At 38.0% G+C, this 18,793-nt stretch overlaps 2 protein-coding genes across 3 annotated transcripts; one reads left to right on the top strand and one right to left on the bottom strand.

The window, feature by feature from the left end:
• Positions 1–46: 46 nt before the first annotated feature.
• On the bottom strand, positions 47–10,524 carry znf142 (zinc finger protein 142). Of its 2 annotated transcripts, none has more exons than XM_053627319.1 (8): positions 10,321–10,524; positions 9,107–9,321; positions 7,866–8,078; positions 5,741–6,565; positions 5,251–5,428; positions 1,314–4,134; positions 1,026–1,131; positions 47–891 (listed from the first exon to the last, which is right to left on the bottom strand). In XM_053627319.1, exons 2-8 carry the CDS (start codon positions 9,192–9,194, stop codon positions 407–409), a joined length of 4,716 nt encoding a protein of 1,571 aa, XP_053483294.1. In that variant the 5' UTR covers positions 9,195–9,321; positions 10,321–10,524; the 3' UTR covers positions 47–406. The 2 variants fall into 2 exon arrangements, with proteins under 2 accessions (XP_053483294.1, XP_053483296.1); XM_053627321.1 differs by having other exon boundaries at positions 9,107–9,276.
• A 41-nt stretch (positions 10,525–10,565) lies between these two features.
• LOC128609027 (mitochondrial chaperone BCS1) lies at positions 10,566–17,896 on the top strand. The gene is made up of 8 exons (XM_053627322.1): positions 10,566–10,760; positions 10,897–11,290; positions 13,222–13,361; positions 13,857–14,051; positions 14,155–14,218; positions 14,764–14,936; positions 15,204–15,321; positions 17,524–17,896. Exons 2-8 carry the CDS (start codon positions 10,971–10,973, stop codon positions 17,774–17,776), a joined length of 1,263 nt encoding a protein of 420 aa, XP_053483297.1. The 5' UTR covers positions 10,566–10,760; positions 10,897–10,970; the 3' UTR covers positions 17,777–17,896.
• Positions 17,897–18,793: the final 897 nt, after the last annotated feature.

The raw sequence follows: 18,793 nt of genomic DNA, 5'->3' as shown, positions 1-18,793 counted from the left end.
TGAACAATGGTATAATATATAAAAATTGTTGTTTTATAACATATTTAATTTAATAGTTTTCACAATTCAAGATATCAACACTTTATTTCAGAATGCCTTTTGTTTTTCTCACACATGATATTTTGTTCTGTTCTCCTTTTAATTGCTTAAGAATGAATGCATCTGGGATATATTTTGCATGTAGTCCTCAGCCCGTTCCATTTAGTCATTCACTTCGGTTAAATGAATCACGTTTATTTATGACACAAACCAATATCATGCTTTGTACATGATGTTCACAATGTTCCCCCAGACTGTATTAGAAAAAAAGAGTTCATTACTGAAAGTAATGTTCATGCTACGACTGCTACATGGTCACTGTAGAAATTAAAAAGCACTGTTATTTCCCTGTTTCATCTCTCAAAGATTAAAGTTCTTCTGTTCCTTTCTCTCCCTCACTGCCACCTTTACTCTTCGTGTGTTCCTCGTTCTTTAGCCCAAGCCGAGCCTTCTGCAGCGGGACACTGGAGCTATTAGGATCTTTAGCCACACCGCTCTGCGTGGACTTGTCCGGATGGTGTCTCCGTAAATGCTTCACCACCTGGAACTTTTGCTTGGCGCGATAGGAGCAGTAGAGGCAGCAGAAGGGCATCTGGTTGGTGTGGCTGAGGAAGTGGTGCCGGAGTCCGGCTGGCCAGCGGAAACCTCGCTGGCACTCGGAGCAGACATAAGGCCGCTCATCGCTGTGCCTTTTCTGGTGTGTCTTGAGTAGGAAGCGTGTTTTAAAAGCTTTGCCACACTTTTCACAGATGAAGGAGCGTGTGTCTCGATGCCGTGTCTCACGATGGACACGTAGCGCATCGGCACGGTTTGTGCGGTACTCGCATTCTTCACACGCATACGATTTGGCTCCTTTGGCAGCATGATACAGCATATAAAAACATATAATGAGTAGTTTTTAAATTCATATCACATGTTCAATACATACTACAAATACTTCACATAGTAAACATTAATGTAAATCCATAGAAAGATATTACACATACCTGAATGTTTTGTCATATGATACTTCAACTGGTTGACCCATTTGCATTTGTACCCACATTCTGGACAGAGATATTTGCGCTCATCCTGGTGAATCCTCATGTGATACTAAAACAAAAAGAGTAAACGAATCATATTTTTCTAATTACCTCCAGAAGAGTGTATTCAGATGCGTTCGTGTCTCAAGCTTGTTCTGTAAAATATTGCTCAAAAGCAGAATTGAAATTTGATAACTATTCTGCTGATTTCTCCTGTGTTATAACAGTAACCTCACTAAAAGCGTTTCATACCTTTAGACGAGAAGGATCTGCACAGGTGTAGCTGCACTTTTCACAGCGGTATGGTTTCTCTCCTGTATGAATGCGAATGTGCCAGGTGATTTTCTGTCTGTTCCGAGTGGAGAAGGCACATTCAGTGCACTTATAAAGACAGGTTCCTCCATGTGACCGGACATGTTGGTCAAACACCAACTGATGGAAGCAAGAAAAGCCACAGATATCACACTTGAGAATTTGTCCTTCATCATGTCCGCTCTCATGTTCATCTAAGATGTGCTGGATGAGCGACAGCTTCTTTGCTGTTGTAAAAAGGCAATCTGGGCATTGCTGGGTGACAGAGGCCTTGCTGCACTTTTCAGGGTCAGGCTGTGTGTGAAAATCAGTTTCTAGTAAAGTGGCTCTCTCATTTTGAGGAGGTTTACTTTGCAAATGGGTCTTAAGGACAGTGTCACTGTCACAGCTGAAACTACGCTGAGCACAGTTGACAGTCTGGTGTGTTCGCTTACAATGCTGTTTGAAGGCAATATCCGAGCTGAAGCTGTAATCACACTGGCTGCATTTGTGGCTCAGCACACCCGTGTGGCAGCTGAGGGTGTGGCGGCTGATGTCAGTTGGGTTGTAGCCTTTGTAGTCACACAGAGAGCAGAAGTGGGTGGCTTGCTTGTCGTGAATGCGTTGGTGATGCAGGCGTAGCTTGGAAGAGGTTCCAAAAGTCTGATTGCACAGCTCACATCGATGCCTGCCTATACCCGTGTGCATGGACTCATGAGCGTCCAGGCGGTGACGGCGTGCTGTGCTGAAATCACAGAAGCGACAGCAGAATGGACGAACGCCCTCATGCTTTAGTGCAACATGCTGACTCATGCGGCGCTCCTGCTTGCAGGTGAAACAGCAAAGCTTACAACAAAGTTGAGTTTGTTTGCCACGTTTATGGCTCTTATCCTTACCATGAACCAGGATGTGCTGACTCAGTGATTTCTCTGATTTGGCCACAAAGGAGCATTGCTGGCACTGCATCTCGCCAGGCTGTAAACAACCCCGTTTCTCATGACTTGTTAATGCTCTTGCCTGTTGGCAAACAAATGGACAGTTTGAACAGGAGTATCGTTTTGTAGTCTTTATTTTCTCTCCTGAGTCTTCTTGGTTTTCTCCATGTCGTTGTTCCAGCTCCCTATCTCTCTCAATTTGCTCTTCATCTGCCTCAGAGGCTGCTTCATTTACAGTCAGGTTTCTTTTAGGTGTGTTTCTGGCGCAGGCTGTGCAATGGCGAGCAATTGCAGCTTTCCTGCTACAAGAAAATGAACATTTTATGCAGGTGAACCTTCCATTCTCTTCCTCGTATGAACGGGATTCACGAATTGCCAAGCTCTTGGAATCAGTTACAGAAGAATTATTGTCTGCATTTTTTTCTTCTTGGACAGACTTTGCTCTTCGTTTTACTGTGGATGTTTGCACATTCTGCTCACATGGATCTCTCGTTGTGACAGCGGGTATAAGACATCTAGTAGCATTTTGATTAGGCGATTTATACTTTTCCTGTGCAATTTCACTGTCTCTTGAAGTTGAAAGCATTCTTTTCTTCTTTTGCAGTGTATGGCACTTTCTGAGACGGTGGGTGTTAAAGGAGCGTAATTGTTTAAAGTGTAAACCGCAGTCCTTGCACTGAAGTGCTGCTTTCATCACCTGGCAGGATGATCTGCAGTGGCGTGCTAAGGCTGCATGCTTACGGGTCACATATGAGCAGTGATCACAGCGGTAGACATTGTTCTGGGTCTGGACTACCAACATCTGCACTCGACCCTCCAGAATCAGAGCTTTGGCTTGGTCTTTGTCCTGCCTCCTCATAACCTGGAGCAGAGTCTCTGAACATGCTGCCTCAGCTAAGGGAGCCTCTGACGAAATTGTTTGTTGGGCTGCTGAGGTTTGGGATCCTTTGGTCAACATCTCATTTCCTTGGTTTAGTGCTTGCTCTTCAATAACACTGCCTTCCTCGCAGTCTGACACAACACTATCTTCCTCTGCACCTACAGGTTCGTTAAGGATCTGATGGGCTTCGTATGTGGTGTGAGACCTTGGGGTGTCACCAACTGGGATATTTGTGGGTGTGGTTTCCTGGTTTTCCAGAGGTTGTCTGTGGTCATTTTCTGGGTTTGTTAATAAAGTTAACTGGATAACTGGCTGATCTTCAGTGACACTGTTTATCTCCTCTCCCAGTGCATTAGCATCAGAACTGACCTGGTGTTCTACAGTACTTATATTTTCGGAACCATTTGTTGTTTCACAGCTATTGGAAATTTGGGAAATGACATCATTAGTCATATTCTGCGACTCTGCCTGCTTAGTGTTTTTTGAATCACTACAAGAATCCACTTGACCTACAGAGTACTCTTCAACTGCAGAGTAAAAATTCTGAATCACATCCACAGAATTGTTTTGTCTCTCTTTCTCAGCATATGTTTCCAACCACTTCACATCCCCAGGAATATAACCATGAGCCTTCCGCTTGTGCAGAAAGAGCGCAGTATTGCTAAACGTGGTGTAGGAGCAAAGGGCACAGCGAAACTCCCTCGTTCGAGTGTGTTTGCTGTTTTCATGGTTGTGTAGAGCTTGACGGTACTTTGTTGTGTAAGTACAGAACTTGCACTGGAAAAGAGAAACCTGGTGGTCTTCACCAGTTGCATGTTTGACCTGCATGTGCTTGAGCAGTTCTGTCTTTCGCTTGCAGGAGTAAGCACATACCTCACAGATAAGGGTTTTTGCTTGATGACGGAGCTTGTGGCTGTTCAGCTGGTCAACGCGGTGACAACGATACATGCACTGGTTACACTTGTACCTGAGAGAGAGAGGGTGACACTTTCAATAAAGCCCATAGTCATAAATATAAACAAACTATGCTTATAATTCTTTCTAAGCTGGTAATGATTCGTTGTAAGCCTTTTACAAACTCTAATAATGTCTCATAATGCTCTAATAATGTGCTGTAAATAATTCCTTGATTATTTATCATGTACTTATGTGATGTGGTTATAACAAATGACCTGTGAAAAATTATAAACAGGGATTAGAAACAAGTTATTGTAGGAAGAATCCTTTCTACACAGATTTTCCTGTCCCATCTTCAAAAACTCAGCTATAGCAGCTATACAAACTATTTCCTTTATAGGACATAACAATTGCTGGACAGGAATTTAGGCCTATTGAGAAGATCTTTAGGTTTTCACTCAAACAATTTTGAGTGATTTTGTTCACGTTTTAAATCATCTTCAGTTACAACCCTGTTTGTTTTCTAATGATTCTAATCCCTTATTTTAAAGCATTTTCCTTAACAATTACAAAAACTTTATAAACATTATCAATTGCTTCCAAAAATGACAAGGACACACACATGTAGGATCTAGCTTTCTTTCCCACCACAGTCAAGCGTGTCCTTGTCATTTTTGGATTTTTTTTTTGGGGGGGGGCTAATTTTTGTTGTTTGGCTTTAGTATTTTGACATTAAAGTTTTTAAACTTCAACAATGTGTCTGTAAGGTTTTGTAATTAATTTGGAATTAAGTGTTTCCAATTACATTACAAAAATTCATAAATGTGCACTTTAATTAAAGCACCCAGTCATGATATTTTAAATGTTTGTAATGTTTTCATAGCTGTTAGTAAATATCACAGTTGCTTTATAATTATCACAGGTCGTTGTAAAGATTGTGTAGCACACTATGTGACATTATAATAGTGATACTTGCATTACAGCATGATAAGTTATGATTTATTTTTTAAAAACGTCATTAGAGCATTATGGGGCATTATTAGAGATTATATCAACTGACAAAGGATAAACAACACAGTTATAATGATTTATTAATCTAGGCTTAATAGAGAGTGTCTGGATATTCCTAAATGCATCAAGTTGGGGGGAAAAAACAGACGGACAAACAAACAAGGCCGATACGCACCTGAGATCACCAGTGTGTTTGCGCATGTGGACATTTAGGTAGTGTTTCCATTTGGTAACATAACCACATTCTGAACACATGTGCTGCTTGTCTTCAGAGTGCGTCAGCATGTGTTTTGAGAGATACGTCTCATCCCGGCATCTAAATTCACAAAGTGAACATTTGTGTGGCTTTTCACCTGAAAAAAATTCATAAAGAAATGCATGATCATTACACTTATATATACTACATCTGCGTTTCCAAATCCTGGACCTTGTGTACCCCTGCCTTTTACATTTCAATGTTTTGTATGTATGTAATGTAATGTTAATGCACATGAACTCATTCAGCTAACTAACAAGCCTAAACTTAATTGAACCACTTGAGTTCGAAGAGGAGAAACACTAAACTGTCTAGGATAGTGGTACTCCAGGATGTGGAAAAAACAAACACGGTTCTACATGATATACTGTAGCAATTAAAAAACACTGAATATAAGCGGTCAACTTACCAGTATGCACCAGCATGTGTCTTTTAAGGACTCTTTTGTGAGCAGTCATAAAGCTGCACTCTGGGCACGTGTGTGTTTTCTCATTAGCATGAAGATGTCCTACATGCTGGTCAAACTCCACCGGATTGAAAGTGGTGAAAGGACAGAAGCTACATCTGAGCTGTGTCTCTCCAGAATGGCCCTGTCTTCTGTGCTGCTGGAAACGGCTCTTGTTGGAACACGAGAAGTCACACTGTGTGCAGTGAAAGGCTTGATGTGTGCGAAAATGAGCCTCCATATCTTCTTTGCTTCCGAACAGTGCACAGCAGGCGTGGTGATGACACTCTACGGCCTTGATACCATGCGCGTCTAACGCATGCTTCTGAAGCAGCTTCTTATCTGTGGATTGAAAGGAGCAACCTTGGTGGAAGCATGGCAGATGCTGCCCATTCTGTGTGATATGATGGGACTTCATATGTCTCTTTAATGCCTGACTCTGGTCGAAGCTCTTTTGGCAAGTGGGGCATGTGTAGAGATCTTTGTGAGCATCCTTTTCTCCTTGGTTGCCATGCACGCTGGTGATGTGGCGCTGCAGGGTATTACGTTCCACGGCAGCATACTCACACAGCTGACAGCGATGCAGCTTCTCACCAGACTCTCTCAGCATGTGAATACGCAGCTTGCTTTTGCTGGTAAAGTAGTGTTTGCAGGTGGGACACTGCAGGCTGGGGTCGGGAAAATGGAGACGCATGTGCTCAATCAGGTGAGAACGCGTCTTAAAGCAGCGCCGGCATTCTGTACATATGTGAGTGCGAAACATGTGCTCTGTGCCCTCTACCACGTGATCTACAACACAGCAACACACAGACATGGATATTCAGGATACATTACACCTGCTTTAATAAGGAGTATATTACAGCATTTACAGGTGCTAACAAGCAGTATTAACTAAATTCACACATCTGTTAGGAAAATAATCAACAATGTAAAGCAAAGGAATGTTACCACCCTAAACTTTATTATTTTCAGCTCATCCCAAAGTGTTCTATTCGTCTTATACCACAGCAATTTGCCAAAAATGACAATTATTGTGTTCATTAAAGAATGACATGTACATTTGATCTATTTCTAGTTACATTTACGTTGTGGAATGTATGTGAACCGCAGTTCTTGTAATCATTTGCATTATAGCAGCTATAAATAATTATTCCAGAAACCAGAAAGCCCTCCATCCTGAAGACTTTCCCATGTCAGAAAAGTTAAAGAAACAGCTTTCCCTCTGATGTTACCAAGACCTACACTACTGGTCAAAAGTTTAGACACACTCATTCTTTATTTTTATTTTTTCCTCCCCACATTTTAGAATAATAATAAAGTAATCAAAAGTCAGGAATATGACAAATATACACAAATGGAACTATGGGAATTATTTTGTGATAAAAAAAAAAATCCAAAATAAATCTAAATAATTTAGTATTTTAGCATCTTCAAAGTAGACACCCTTTTTGCCTAGAATTTCCAGAAAAGTATCCTTGGCATTTTCACAACCAATTCCATGAGGAATCCCCGCGAGATTCTTGTTAAAAAGTATTAAAGGAGTTCCCACCTATGCTGGACACTTATCGTCTGCTTTTCGGAATATTTCACTCCGAGTCATCCAGTTTAAAAATATATTCTTTGTTAATAAAATGTTAGTTTTCTAATGAAAGAAATTAATATGTTGGCACGATTATATTTTTTGTCTACAACAAACATTTAATCATACACCTTCAGATCTAAAGGTTTTTAAGATCATGAGAAACATTTCAGTCACGTGTCTCCAAACTTTTGACTGGTAGTGTATGCTGGAGACACCTTCAAAAATGCAAATGCTTCACCATATCAACAATGAAACATATTTTTTTAATTCATTCATGGAGAGTCCACTATACAAGTCCCTGTGTCAGTTGTTATTATGGAACATCTAGTGTAGAATGAGCGCATTAACATAAACCTGTAATTTGCCTTGTAGCCAAACTCCTGTCAGAGCTGCTGTTGGGGAAAATTAATCAACAGTTTCTGACCAAACAGTATCAGGAATTCAATAGTGCTGTGGTATAAAGCAAAAAAAAAAAAAATGTAAATAAGAGTACAAAGGATTGCTCACCTTGGACTGACACCACAGATGTTGTCCCATTTTGGACTGATACTCCTGATACTTTTTCTCCTTTGCACTGCTTTTTTGCTCGAGGCCGTGGACTCTCAGGATCGACCTCCTGATCTTGAGACGAAGCTGGAGAATTTTTTTTTTGGATTGTTCTCTTTTCACGAGACCTTTTGGTACACATTGTGTCATTTATGTCTTTCTCCTCATTACCAGCTAATTAAAAAAAAACAACATATGGGTGCATTAGAGGTAATTCAATAAAAATAAATAATAATTCAAATTAAATTCCATAGTTCAATAATTCAATAATCAAACATCTCTTAAATGCATATGTGTTTAGCTACACAAACCTTGTTTCTGCAGTTGCTCTCTATTTTATTATCTACCATATACAGTACATCTGTACATGGTACATCTACCATATACAGTACTGTGTTAAATGATTAGGCACGTGCAAAGAAATGCTGTAAAGCATAGATGCCTTCAAAACAATTTAATTTAAAGTTTCTATATAAACAATATACTAAATATTAAAAATATACTATACTCCAATAAACAATAATAAAATAAGCAAAGTGGATATTTGGTGTGACAAACCCCTTTCTTTATAAAAATGCATCAGTACGCTTGGGTACATTTTGTGCAGTTTTATGAGGAGATGGGCCTGTAAGATTTTACTGAGCATCTAGGAGAATATGCCAAAGCTCTTCAGGAAACTCTGACTGTCGCACTTGCTTGTTTTCGCAGGTAAAACCTGACAGCCTTCATTACATTTTTTTGTCTGAAAAGTGGTCTATTATGATACTTCCGTTACTAACAATGTTGTAAACATTTTTTCTGTGACATGTCATTTGTGGTTGAAAAATTTATGTTTGTAAATATATAATAATAATAATAATAATAATAATAATAATAATAATAATAAAATGCCTCAATAATGCCATAAAGTCATAAAAAAACATCTAAGAAAAAAGCTGTATTTAATACTGGGTACCTAGGACTTTTGCACAGTACTGTAGGTCATATTGCAAGTACACAAATTATATCTGTTGCTATACACAATTTCACCACTGGCCAATGGTAGTCCCTTTTCATTAATGGGAGGCTGTCTTTATCTTCAGATGGGCTTCAGTCAATAACTGCACATCTATGCAGGAACCTATGTGGTCATTAGCTGTACCTAATAAACTGATTTAGGTCTTTTTGATGGCTTGTGGACATTACCCATGTGTGTTTCTTACCCTTGTTCAAAGTCTCTGTCCCAATCTCGTTCTGTACACTGTTATAAAGCTGTGCCTCATTGCACGTGTCTAGTTTTTGCTCTTCCATCTTGCTATAGATATGAAATCCCAGCTGGTAAATCTTCAAGATGTTTCTCGCTCCATTAGTGTGTTAAACTATCAGCCAGTCTCTGGGAGACAAAAAGGTCTATATCATAGTGTTCTATGTGGCACACCTGCAATAAAATAATAATAATAATAATAATAATAATAATAATAATAATAATAATAATTACACTAGACTGATAATACAAATTTAAATTGAGAAAACAAGAAGTTGGGATTACTTTCATCGAGATCTAAATTCAGTGGACTAAAAGTAGCAATAAAATATTTTCGGCTCATGTGGTGTGTTTAACTACGTATACAAATGAGTGTAAATGTCTGCATGCACTTAGGAAAAAATGACAAAAAAGACAAAGAAGTGTCATTTATAGCAGCAAGACATTGAGGAATGGTTTCCTTCAACAGGGATTACCTAGGCATAGTTTAAATGCAATTTTTGTAGCATAATCTACCAGACCAGGAGTAAATGAGGGCTTACATTAAATTTCTGAAGTTGCAAGTGTGTATGGTGTGAATTCAGGATGTATTCCCACCTCTCACATTGTCCCATGATAAAGTGGATACAGATGAACACTGTATTTCTTCACACATACTCTGAGCAACTTGAGATCTCTCACTAGTTATATTCCCAAAATGTCTTTGTTATTTTATGCCTTATGTTTTTGGCTGTTGTCTTTGTTTTTAGGAACACATTTACATGGAATTTGTTGTAGATATTTCGCAAAATAAACGGTTTCCTTATGGGATTTGTTCACTAACAAATATGACAAATAACTGTATATTAACCCATTTAAATGTATTAGACACGAGGAAGTCAATGGCCTGTAAATTGTATGGTTCATTTCTATCGAAACAGAATTGAGACCTACTGCTTGAAGGTTTCAGCCGTTTTCACTCCGGAAAACACTGCATTTTTCTAAAGGCTAACGTTAGCACAGTTTATGTTGTTAGCTAAGGCAGGTAGCCCCTAATTACTAACATCGTTCAGGCATGGGCATTAACGGGGTACTTTAATTGAAAATACTTTGATAAAGGTAATTAAACGAATACATATTACATGTCGGTTATGTTGTGAATATATTCGTAGTAGCTAACCTACAAACACTTACCTGATGCTGAAAATTTCGCGTGAGCGGCGCCATACTAACCTTCCGCTGTATTATAAAAATCGAAGAGTATATATATTTTTTTTACACAACAGCTAAATGTACACGATGAAACGGTTTGTATTTTGTTATAAGACATCTGATTGTATTGTCTCTCTCGCTCTCTCTCTTTTTAAAGGCTCCTCTACATAACATGTAACATGGAACTATTTTGGTGGCAGACATTTCAGCCGGAAATATTTTCCTGAACAACGGAACTGTCATGGAGGTCGCCATGTGAACGTCCTGCGCATTTGTCCAATGAGAACGCACTTGTGTGGTGTAACAGGGACTTGCTGTGTATCTGTAATTTAATGGCTGTAACAACACTGTACAATAATTTGAAGTTATCAGTCGTACATAATGAGATGCAAACGATCCGATGAAATGGCCATCTTATTAATGTAAGTGATTTCATTAATAAGTATTTCATTTGTAATTTATTTGAACCGAGATGCATTGCAGGAGAAACCCTCTCAAGACTATTTCAGTATTTTGTTAGCAATTATGAATGTGTGTTTGTGTCCTAATGTTTTGCAGAATGTACAGTAGAGAAGAGAAGAGAAGCAATGCTGCTCCTGATTTCTGAGTGAGAAATTCTACACAGCCAAATAATGACCTTTTCAGATTTTCTGGGAGCTTTGAAGGACAACCCCTATTTTGGGGCTGGTTTTGGGCTAGTTGGTGTGGGCACAGCACTTGCACTTGCAAGAAAGGGGGCACAGATTGGCATGGTCTTCTTCAGGCGACATTATATGATCACCCTGGAGGTTCCCAGCAGAGATAAGAGTTACCACTGGTTGTTGAGCTGGATTACCAAACATGCCAAGCATACGCAGCATCTCAGTGTAGAGACCTCATACATGCAGCATGAGAGCGGACGGGTCCGCACACAGTTTGATTTCCACCCAAGTCCTGGAAATCACATAATTTGGTGAGGCATCACATTTGTCAGAGGTGTCATCAGGCTTATTTTTACCTCGTCGTATCTACAGAATTTTAAGGCATTTGCAAATAGAATATGTTAATTGAAGCAGACAAATTAAGTATGGCATTCCTGCAGTAAAAACACAAAATATCTGTATCTGACTTTCAACTTATACAGATACAGTGTCCTCCACTAATATTGGCACCCTTACTAAATGAGTTAAGAAGGCTGAAAAATTGTCTTTATAGTTTTATCTAAACTTTTGATCTTTTGTTCTCAAAAATACTCTGCTCTCATGGATATCAAACAATTACAAACAAAACACAGGTTTATCCAAAATAAAATATCTTTGTTAAATATAGGTGTGCAACAATTATTGGCACCCTTTTAGTCAATACTTTGTGCTACCTCCCTTTGCCAAGATAACAGCTTTGAGTTTTCTCCTTTAATGACTGTTGAGGTTGGAGAATACATGGCAAGGGATCTGAGACCATTCCTCCATACAGAATCTCTCTAGAGCCTTCAAATTTCGAGGTCCATGCTGGTTTACTCTCCTCTTCAGTTCACCCCACAGGTTTTCTATGGGTTTCAAGTCATGGGACTTGATGATCATGGTAGGACCTTGATTTTATGGTCAGTAAACAATTTTTTGGTGATTTTGATGTATGTTTTGGATCATTGTCCTGCTGGAAGATCCAACCACGGTCCATTTTAAGCTTTCTGGCAGAGGCAGTCAGGTTTTCATTTAATATCTGTTAATATTTGGTAGAGTCCATGATGCCATGCATCCTAACAAAATGTCCAGGTCCTCTGGCAGAAAAACAGCCCCAAAACATTAAAGAGCCGCCACCATATTTAACCGCGAGCATGAGGTACTTTTCCATATGGCTACCTCTCTGTGTGCACCAAAACCACCTCTGGTGTTTATTGCCACAAAGCTCTATTTTGTTTTCATCTGACCATAGAACCCGATCCCATTTGAAGTTCCAGTAGTGTCTGGCAAACTGAAGACACTTGAGTTTGTATTTGGATGAGAGTAGAGGCTTTTTTCTTGAAACTGTGTTGAGATAGTAAAGACACGTGTCCAATTCCAGGTTGATTCATAACATTTCCAGTATACTGGAACTTCTTAATTATTGCCCTGATGGTGGAAATGGGCATTCTTAATGCTTGTGGTATTTTCTTATAGCCGCTTCTCATTTTGTGAAGCTCAACAACCTTTTGCTGCACATCACAGCTATATTCCTTGGCCTTACCCATTGTTATGAATGACTAATGGAATTTGGACTGTATTACCTCATATTTATACCCCTGTGAAACAGGAAGTCATGGTTGAACAATTTCCTGTTCCTAGTCACCTAGCTGTACTAATAAAACATGAAATATCAATGGGGAATATACTTAAAATATATTTTCCTCATATGAATTTATAGGGGTGCACACATATTTAACAAAGATTTTTTTAATAAACCTGTGTTGTGTTTGCAATTGTTTGATATACATGAGAGCAGAGTATTTTTGTGAATCTTTTGAACAAAAGATCAAAAAGTTAAACAATAAAGACAATTTTTCACAGCTTTCTTTGATCATATATACACCAAAGGTGCCAATATTAGTGGAGGGCACTGTATCTGTTACCACACAGGTTCCCAACTCTGGTCTTATTGTATCTGCTGTCCTGTACATTTTATTGCTTTCCCTGCTCTAACACACAGCTCAGGAAGGAATGATAATTAGCTGACTTGTTAGGAGAATGTATGTTAGAGAAGGGAAAACATTAAAACGTGTGGTAGGGGGGGCCTCCAGGACTGGATTGGGAATCTCTGTGGTAACCAATATAAATTGCCAGATTCACATTGCTGAATTAACTGCCCTGGCTGTTTGGAAAATTAAATGAATGCATGAATAAAGTAATAAATGACACCTTTTTGTATTAGGTATGGCAGAACATGGATAAGAGTGGAGAGGACCAGAGAGAAGCAGATGGTGGATCTGCACACAGGAACACCATGGGAGTCTGTCACCTTTACAGCCTTTGGCAGAGACCGGCAAATTTTCTTCAACATACTGCAGGAAGGTAGGGAGAGTCAGTCAGAAGATCTAAGATGTAGTTTAATTGTTTCATGTGCTAGGAATCAAGGACTTGTTACAACAATTTTGTGTTGTTTATGTCATTAGCTCAATATTAGTATTGAGGGCATCAGCACTATACTCATTCTATTTCCATGACTATCCTGATTTAACAAAATCCTGATTATTGTAAGATTTGTGGGTTTACAGACACAAAGCATGCCTCTACTTCCTTAGAAGAGCGTTCTCCTCTGGTAAATGCATTGGGCAAATCACATGTAGGCTACAATAACCTTTTTCTAATATTCAGTAACTGGGCCACAATTTTATACAGACTTCATATCATACCATGTTTTATACAGACTTGAAATCATAAACTATCCAAAGAATTAAAGTTATTTAACCCAGAGATACAGTGATTTCTGCTTTACCTGTTAATGTTGACCTTTCATGAATCAGATCTTTATTTTTAATAACTAGAACATTGATATGTTGTTTGTAGCACGAGAGCTGGCTCTGAAGCAGGAAGAAGGCCGCACTGTGATGTACACTGCTATGGGTGCGGAGTGGAGGCCTTTCGGCTTCCCCCGTCGTCGGCGCCCTTTGTCCTCTGTCGTCCTGGAGAATGGAGTAGCTGAGAGGATTGTGGAAGATGTGAAGGAATTTATTAGTAATCCAAAGTGGTATACTGACAGAGGTATTCCATTACAGTTGCTTAATCTATTAGCTTGAATCACTCTCTGAATATTAGTATGTTTCAGTCTTTGAGTCCTTAAGAAATTTTTTTTTTTTTTTTGTAGGGATCCCATACAGAAGGGGATATTTATTGTATGGCCCTCCGGGTTGTGGAAAGAGCAGCTTCATGTAAGACTAGTGACTTACTTTATCTTGGTAAAAAAGCATCATTCTGTAATAACTAAGTTACCTCAGTGTAATACAGTATATTAAGATAGTGGCGAGTAAAGACCTTACACTGATACTTAGACACAATATATATACAATATCTTTCTGTTTGCCAAACAATAAATCAGGAGTGTATGCTCTGAAAAAATACACTTTTACATTTATTTTTCCAAATGTTCAGTGACATTTATCTGACATCTACAGAAACATAAAACAGGAGGGAAATAAAACATTTGAATGTAAATATGTAATTTAATGTCCATATATTAAAATATACTTTACCATTCCATCCAGCTGTAGATTAAGATACTATGGAAAAGCCAAAGAATTACTCAACAATATGTTAAAATAAAGACAAAGTACAGTATTGTTCTTAAATATTTTATTTAACATTAATTACAGATTCATTAACAGGTAGGCGTGTGTGCATGGGTATTATACAGCATGTGTGTGATTATTAGCATGGTTATTATAGTATGTGTGTGTGTTTTGGTCGAATTTTTCAGCACGGCCCTCGCTGGCGAGTTGGGTTACAGTATCTGTTTGATGAGTCTGAGTGACCGTAGTCTTTCTGATGACCGACTGAATCACCTGCTGAGTGTGGCACCACAGCAGAGCATCATTCTGCTGGAGGATGTGGATGCTGCCTTTGTCAGCCGAGACCTGCTGCCAACTGAGAGTATGTCTGCAGATGATTTTTTATAAATAACACCTTCCTGTTTTTGTATGTCTCATCTGACAACATTTTCATTGAAGCCAGTCGGGTCCATTTTGAAAAGAATAAATTGACTTCAAATAGAAATTAAAATCATTTTAACATTACAACTTGTAGCTGAAACAAGCTAAAATCATATGTTAAGTACAGGTATCGTTAGTTTATTTGCATACTTCTAGACTCTGTACTGTCTTGCTTGTAATATGTTTGTGTTTTGCATACTGTTCACAGACCCAATGGCCTACCAGGGCATGGGGAGGCTCACGTTTAGCGGACTTCTTAACGCACTGGATGGAGTTGCTTCTTCAGAAGCTAGAATAGTCTTCATGACTACTAATTTTATTGAGAGGTAAGGGTCGATTACTTAACTTTATACAGTGCACTTGTAAAAATAAAGATTTACATTAGGATTCCTTTAACTCAAATTATTTACTTTGTCATAATCATAATTCAATCATAAACATTAATAAGCATTAAAAACACTTAACGTTAATAGTACAATTAAGTAATGTTAATAAAGGTAGCACATGTTTTAATTGATGTTCGTTCCAATTTTAACTAAGTACGCCTACTAATATTTATTCCATCCATGACAAAAAGTCCTTGTGAATTACCAAATGTTAATAGTCAGCTAAACATGTGAAAATGACTTGTCTCCTGGGACCTTGGCTTTGGTACAGTACATGAGGAGACAAAGTGTTGCGCGTCCGCTAACATACTTGGCCACCAGTATTTGTCCCATAATGATATGTTTCTTGGATGCCTATGTGGCCTGTGGCCATGGTGGTGTGTGTCCATGTGATGAGTCTGCCTTGTAAGGTAGTTGGCACGAACCTCTTGTTGGATGGACATGACCACGGAATCTGCTGTGGTGAGGAGCGTGAGATTTCTTGATCGATGTCCCAGGTGATTGTTCTTAAAAAACATTAGAGTGGAAAGATGTGTTCATCTATGTCTTTCATGGGGTTAGCAGTGTGAAGGTGTGAGAGAGTCTGCTTTAGTGTTCTTGGATCCAGGTCTGTAGGACAGGGTAAAATGGAGTCTGGCAAAGAACCTTGGATCTAAATCATCTAACATCTAAATCTGACATGGATTTAGATGTGTGGTAAACTTGAGAAAAAAAAGATGTCTACATTGTCCGCAGCCATAGCCACAACCACAGCTTACTATGTTGATTTTAAATTGTTCAAGCAAAATTTGCCTGCGGAGACAATTATGCCTCCGTCTGACTGTCTTATTGAGCATAAAAGGAAACATTAACATAAACAGTCAAATGTAGCACCATTACATTACGTGTGTTTGTTAATTTACTCTCGATCAGGAAACAGCATATACTTCTGGTTAGTACTATAATTTACTCTCGACCTTAAACAGCACATACTTCTGGTTAGTACAATACCGAAAGTGTGCCGTTTGAGAAGATATTACCCTTCTAAAATTCATACACTAGATGGCAAAGTGCATAGTGTATAGTATGTCATTTGGGACACAACTAAAGAGTTCTGTTGTGGCTGTAGGAGTTTGCCTGACACAAGCAATTGATTTAAGTCATTCAGTTTGGTGGTTGTCAATATGTTTTACTCATGGACTGTGGTTGTCAATGTGTTTTACTTATATATGTTTGGCTTATTTGGTTAAAATATGGATTGATACAAGCAATAATTACTTTTCTAAATCATGGCATTAAGTTCATGGTTGTTAATGTTACCAAATGATGTTAGTTAAGGGAGTGTTAATGTACAGTATCTCTGCTTTTTCCCTGTAAGACAATGAAACGTGTCATTGATTTCCTTTCATTTTGGTTGATTGGTTGAAGTTGATTATTGTCTTATAACAGCACGACAAGTATTTTATTCCTTTTTTATACCTTAGCACCGTTGAATGCATGAAAATGTATGTGATCAGAAGAGCAGCTCTGACAATAGTTCAGGCTGTAATACAATTATAGATTTAAAAATATATATTATTAATGGCGTCATCCTAATATGTTATGATTTTCACAGGGACTTATATGGTGGACACTCCAAATAAACTAAGTTTAATAATAGACAAATTAAGAAAGATGTTATTTAATTTTTAAAAAACCTAAACTATTTAATATGTTGAAATTGAATATATAGGAACGTCTACAGGACAAATGTACGCCTTTTAGTAGAAAGCAGGAAAACTTAAAAAACAAAAATAATAATAAAAAAAGATCTTTTTAAAATAACGACACATTTTTTGTTTTAGATTCGTTTACTATAATTATTGTTAATATAGAAACAATAACATACTAGAACAAGTGCATTAATATACACCTGTGATTTAAATTACAGTCCACAGTATTGTAAGAGCTTCTGACCAATCAGAGAATGAGAACTGAGAATTCAACAGTGCTGTGGTATAACTACAGTTATCATACTGTAAGCTTCATTCATGCCATATTCATTCATAGTGCCATTCATGCCATTAACACTTTTAGAATCTAACAGTGTGAATGAACCATTCGCTGTATGTTTAGGCTTAACCTACTATGTATGGTTTGTTTTCTTTCCCTTGTGCACTAAAGACTTGATCCAGCTCTAATAAGACCTGGTCGTGTGGATCTGAAGCAGTATGTTGGATATTGTACACATTATCAGCTCACTCACATGTTCCAGAGGTTCTTCCCACTGGAGTCTGCAGCTGAGGGGGAAAGATTCGCAGCACATGCCCTGGCAGCACACACAGAACTCAGCGCGGCTCAAGTTCAGGGACATTTCATGCTTTATAAAATGGACCCTGCTGGTGCTATAGATAACGTTGCAAAGATTTCAAAATGAGGATCCTTGAAGAGCAACAACATGAACTACAAATTAAATAATGTGTAAAATGGACAAAGCAGACTTCATTTGATGATATTTTGACAACATGCACAATATTTGAAATAAAAAAACGAAAGCTGTGAAATTCTTAACTCTTATATTTAAATTGTATTTGGCAGTATTTTAAACTGTTACACAGAAACAGGGAGGTAATGCTGCAGTGTACAGCATACATACAGCAGGAGCTTTTCATCTTGTTTAAAACCAGACCTAGGATTTTAATCATATGAGTCCAACATGCCCACTAGACAAGCATATGTTCCCGATCAGAAAGCTAAATCCTTATTGTCTTTTACTGTGTACGCTGAGCGTCAGTGAAAGGTGCTGATACATTTTATTATTATTATTATTATTATTATTATTATTATTACTTGGCACATTACTTTGAGTGCGTTGCAACTTCCGTTCAAAATGCTATTGTGACTATGGTTTGAAAGTGAAAATAATTCACTGGATATTTTATCATTTGTGCAATTTTAAGTGATACAATTAAGTGAGACAGAAAGGTAAAAAGTGCACACAATGTTATACATGCTAAGCACCAATATTCCCTAGTGGCTTCAGTAGTAATGCTAATAATGCAAACTGAATCAAACACAGAAATTATATAATAATTTTGCACAAATAATAATAATAACTTCTTCATAATGATTTTATTAAGATTAATGCAAGAAAGCATAATGGCAAAGTCGGCTCCTTTTTTCCATTATGTTGTCATATTGTATGATTATTGTAAACATGTCGGACTATTACTATGAATTCATCTGTGTTATTAATTGTCTACGTTAGTATTACCACATGAATGCAATTTTTATTAGCCAAAAAAATTATTTTTATAAACATAGTTATAGTATGGAACCATGAGGGTGAATTGCTGTAAGAGGTTGTCGACATGTTTATGGTGCTGCACAATGTTTCTGGACACCTCTCTGGATGGTGGATCTAAAAAATCAAATGCCCATTTCAATACTGTTT

The sequence above is a fragment of the Ictalurus furcatus genome, chromosome 6, assembly GCF_023375685.1.
Source record: "Ictalurus furcatus strain D&B chromosome 6, Billie_1.0, whole genome shotgun sequence".
Lineage (NCBI taxonomy): Eukaryota > Metazoa > Chordata > Actinopteri > Siluriformes > Ictaluridae > Ictalurus > Ictalurus furcatus.
This window is presented reverse-complemented; position numbering and strand designations above follow the sequence as displayed.

Excerpts from the sequence above, each read along its gene's own strand:
- znf142 (XM_053627319.1), bottom strand. The coding sequence starts at position 9,194 with ATGGAAGAGCAAAAACTAGACACGTGCAATGAGGCACAGCTTTATAAC. Across the intron at positions 6,566-7,865 it reads ATCTGTGGTGTCAGTCCAAG|ATCACGTGGTAGAGGGCACA; the intron begins GTGAGCAATCCT and ends GCTGTGTTGTAG. Across the intron at positions 1,132-1,313 it reads CAGATCCTTCTCGTCTAAAG|TATCACATGAGGATTCACCA; the intron begins GTATGAAACGCT and ends TTTTTGTTTTAG.
- LOC128609027 (XM_053627322.1), top strand. The coding sequence starts at position 10,971 with ATGACCTTTTCAGATTTTCTGGGAGCTTTGAAGGACAACCCCTATTTT. Across the intron at positions 13,362-13,856 it reads CTTCAACATACTGCAGGAAG|CACGAGAGCTGGCTCTGAAG; the intron begins GTAGGGAGAGTC and ends TGTTGTTTGTAG. Across the intron at positions 14,052-14,154 it reads AAAGTGGTATACTGACAGAG|GGATCCCATACAGAAGGGGA; the intron begins GTATTCCATTAC and ends TTTTTTTTGTAG.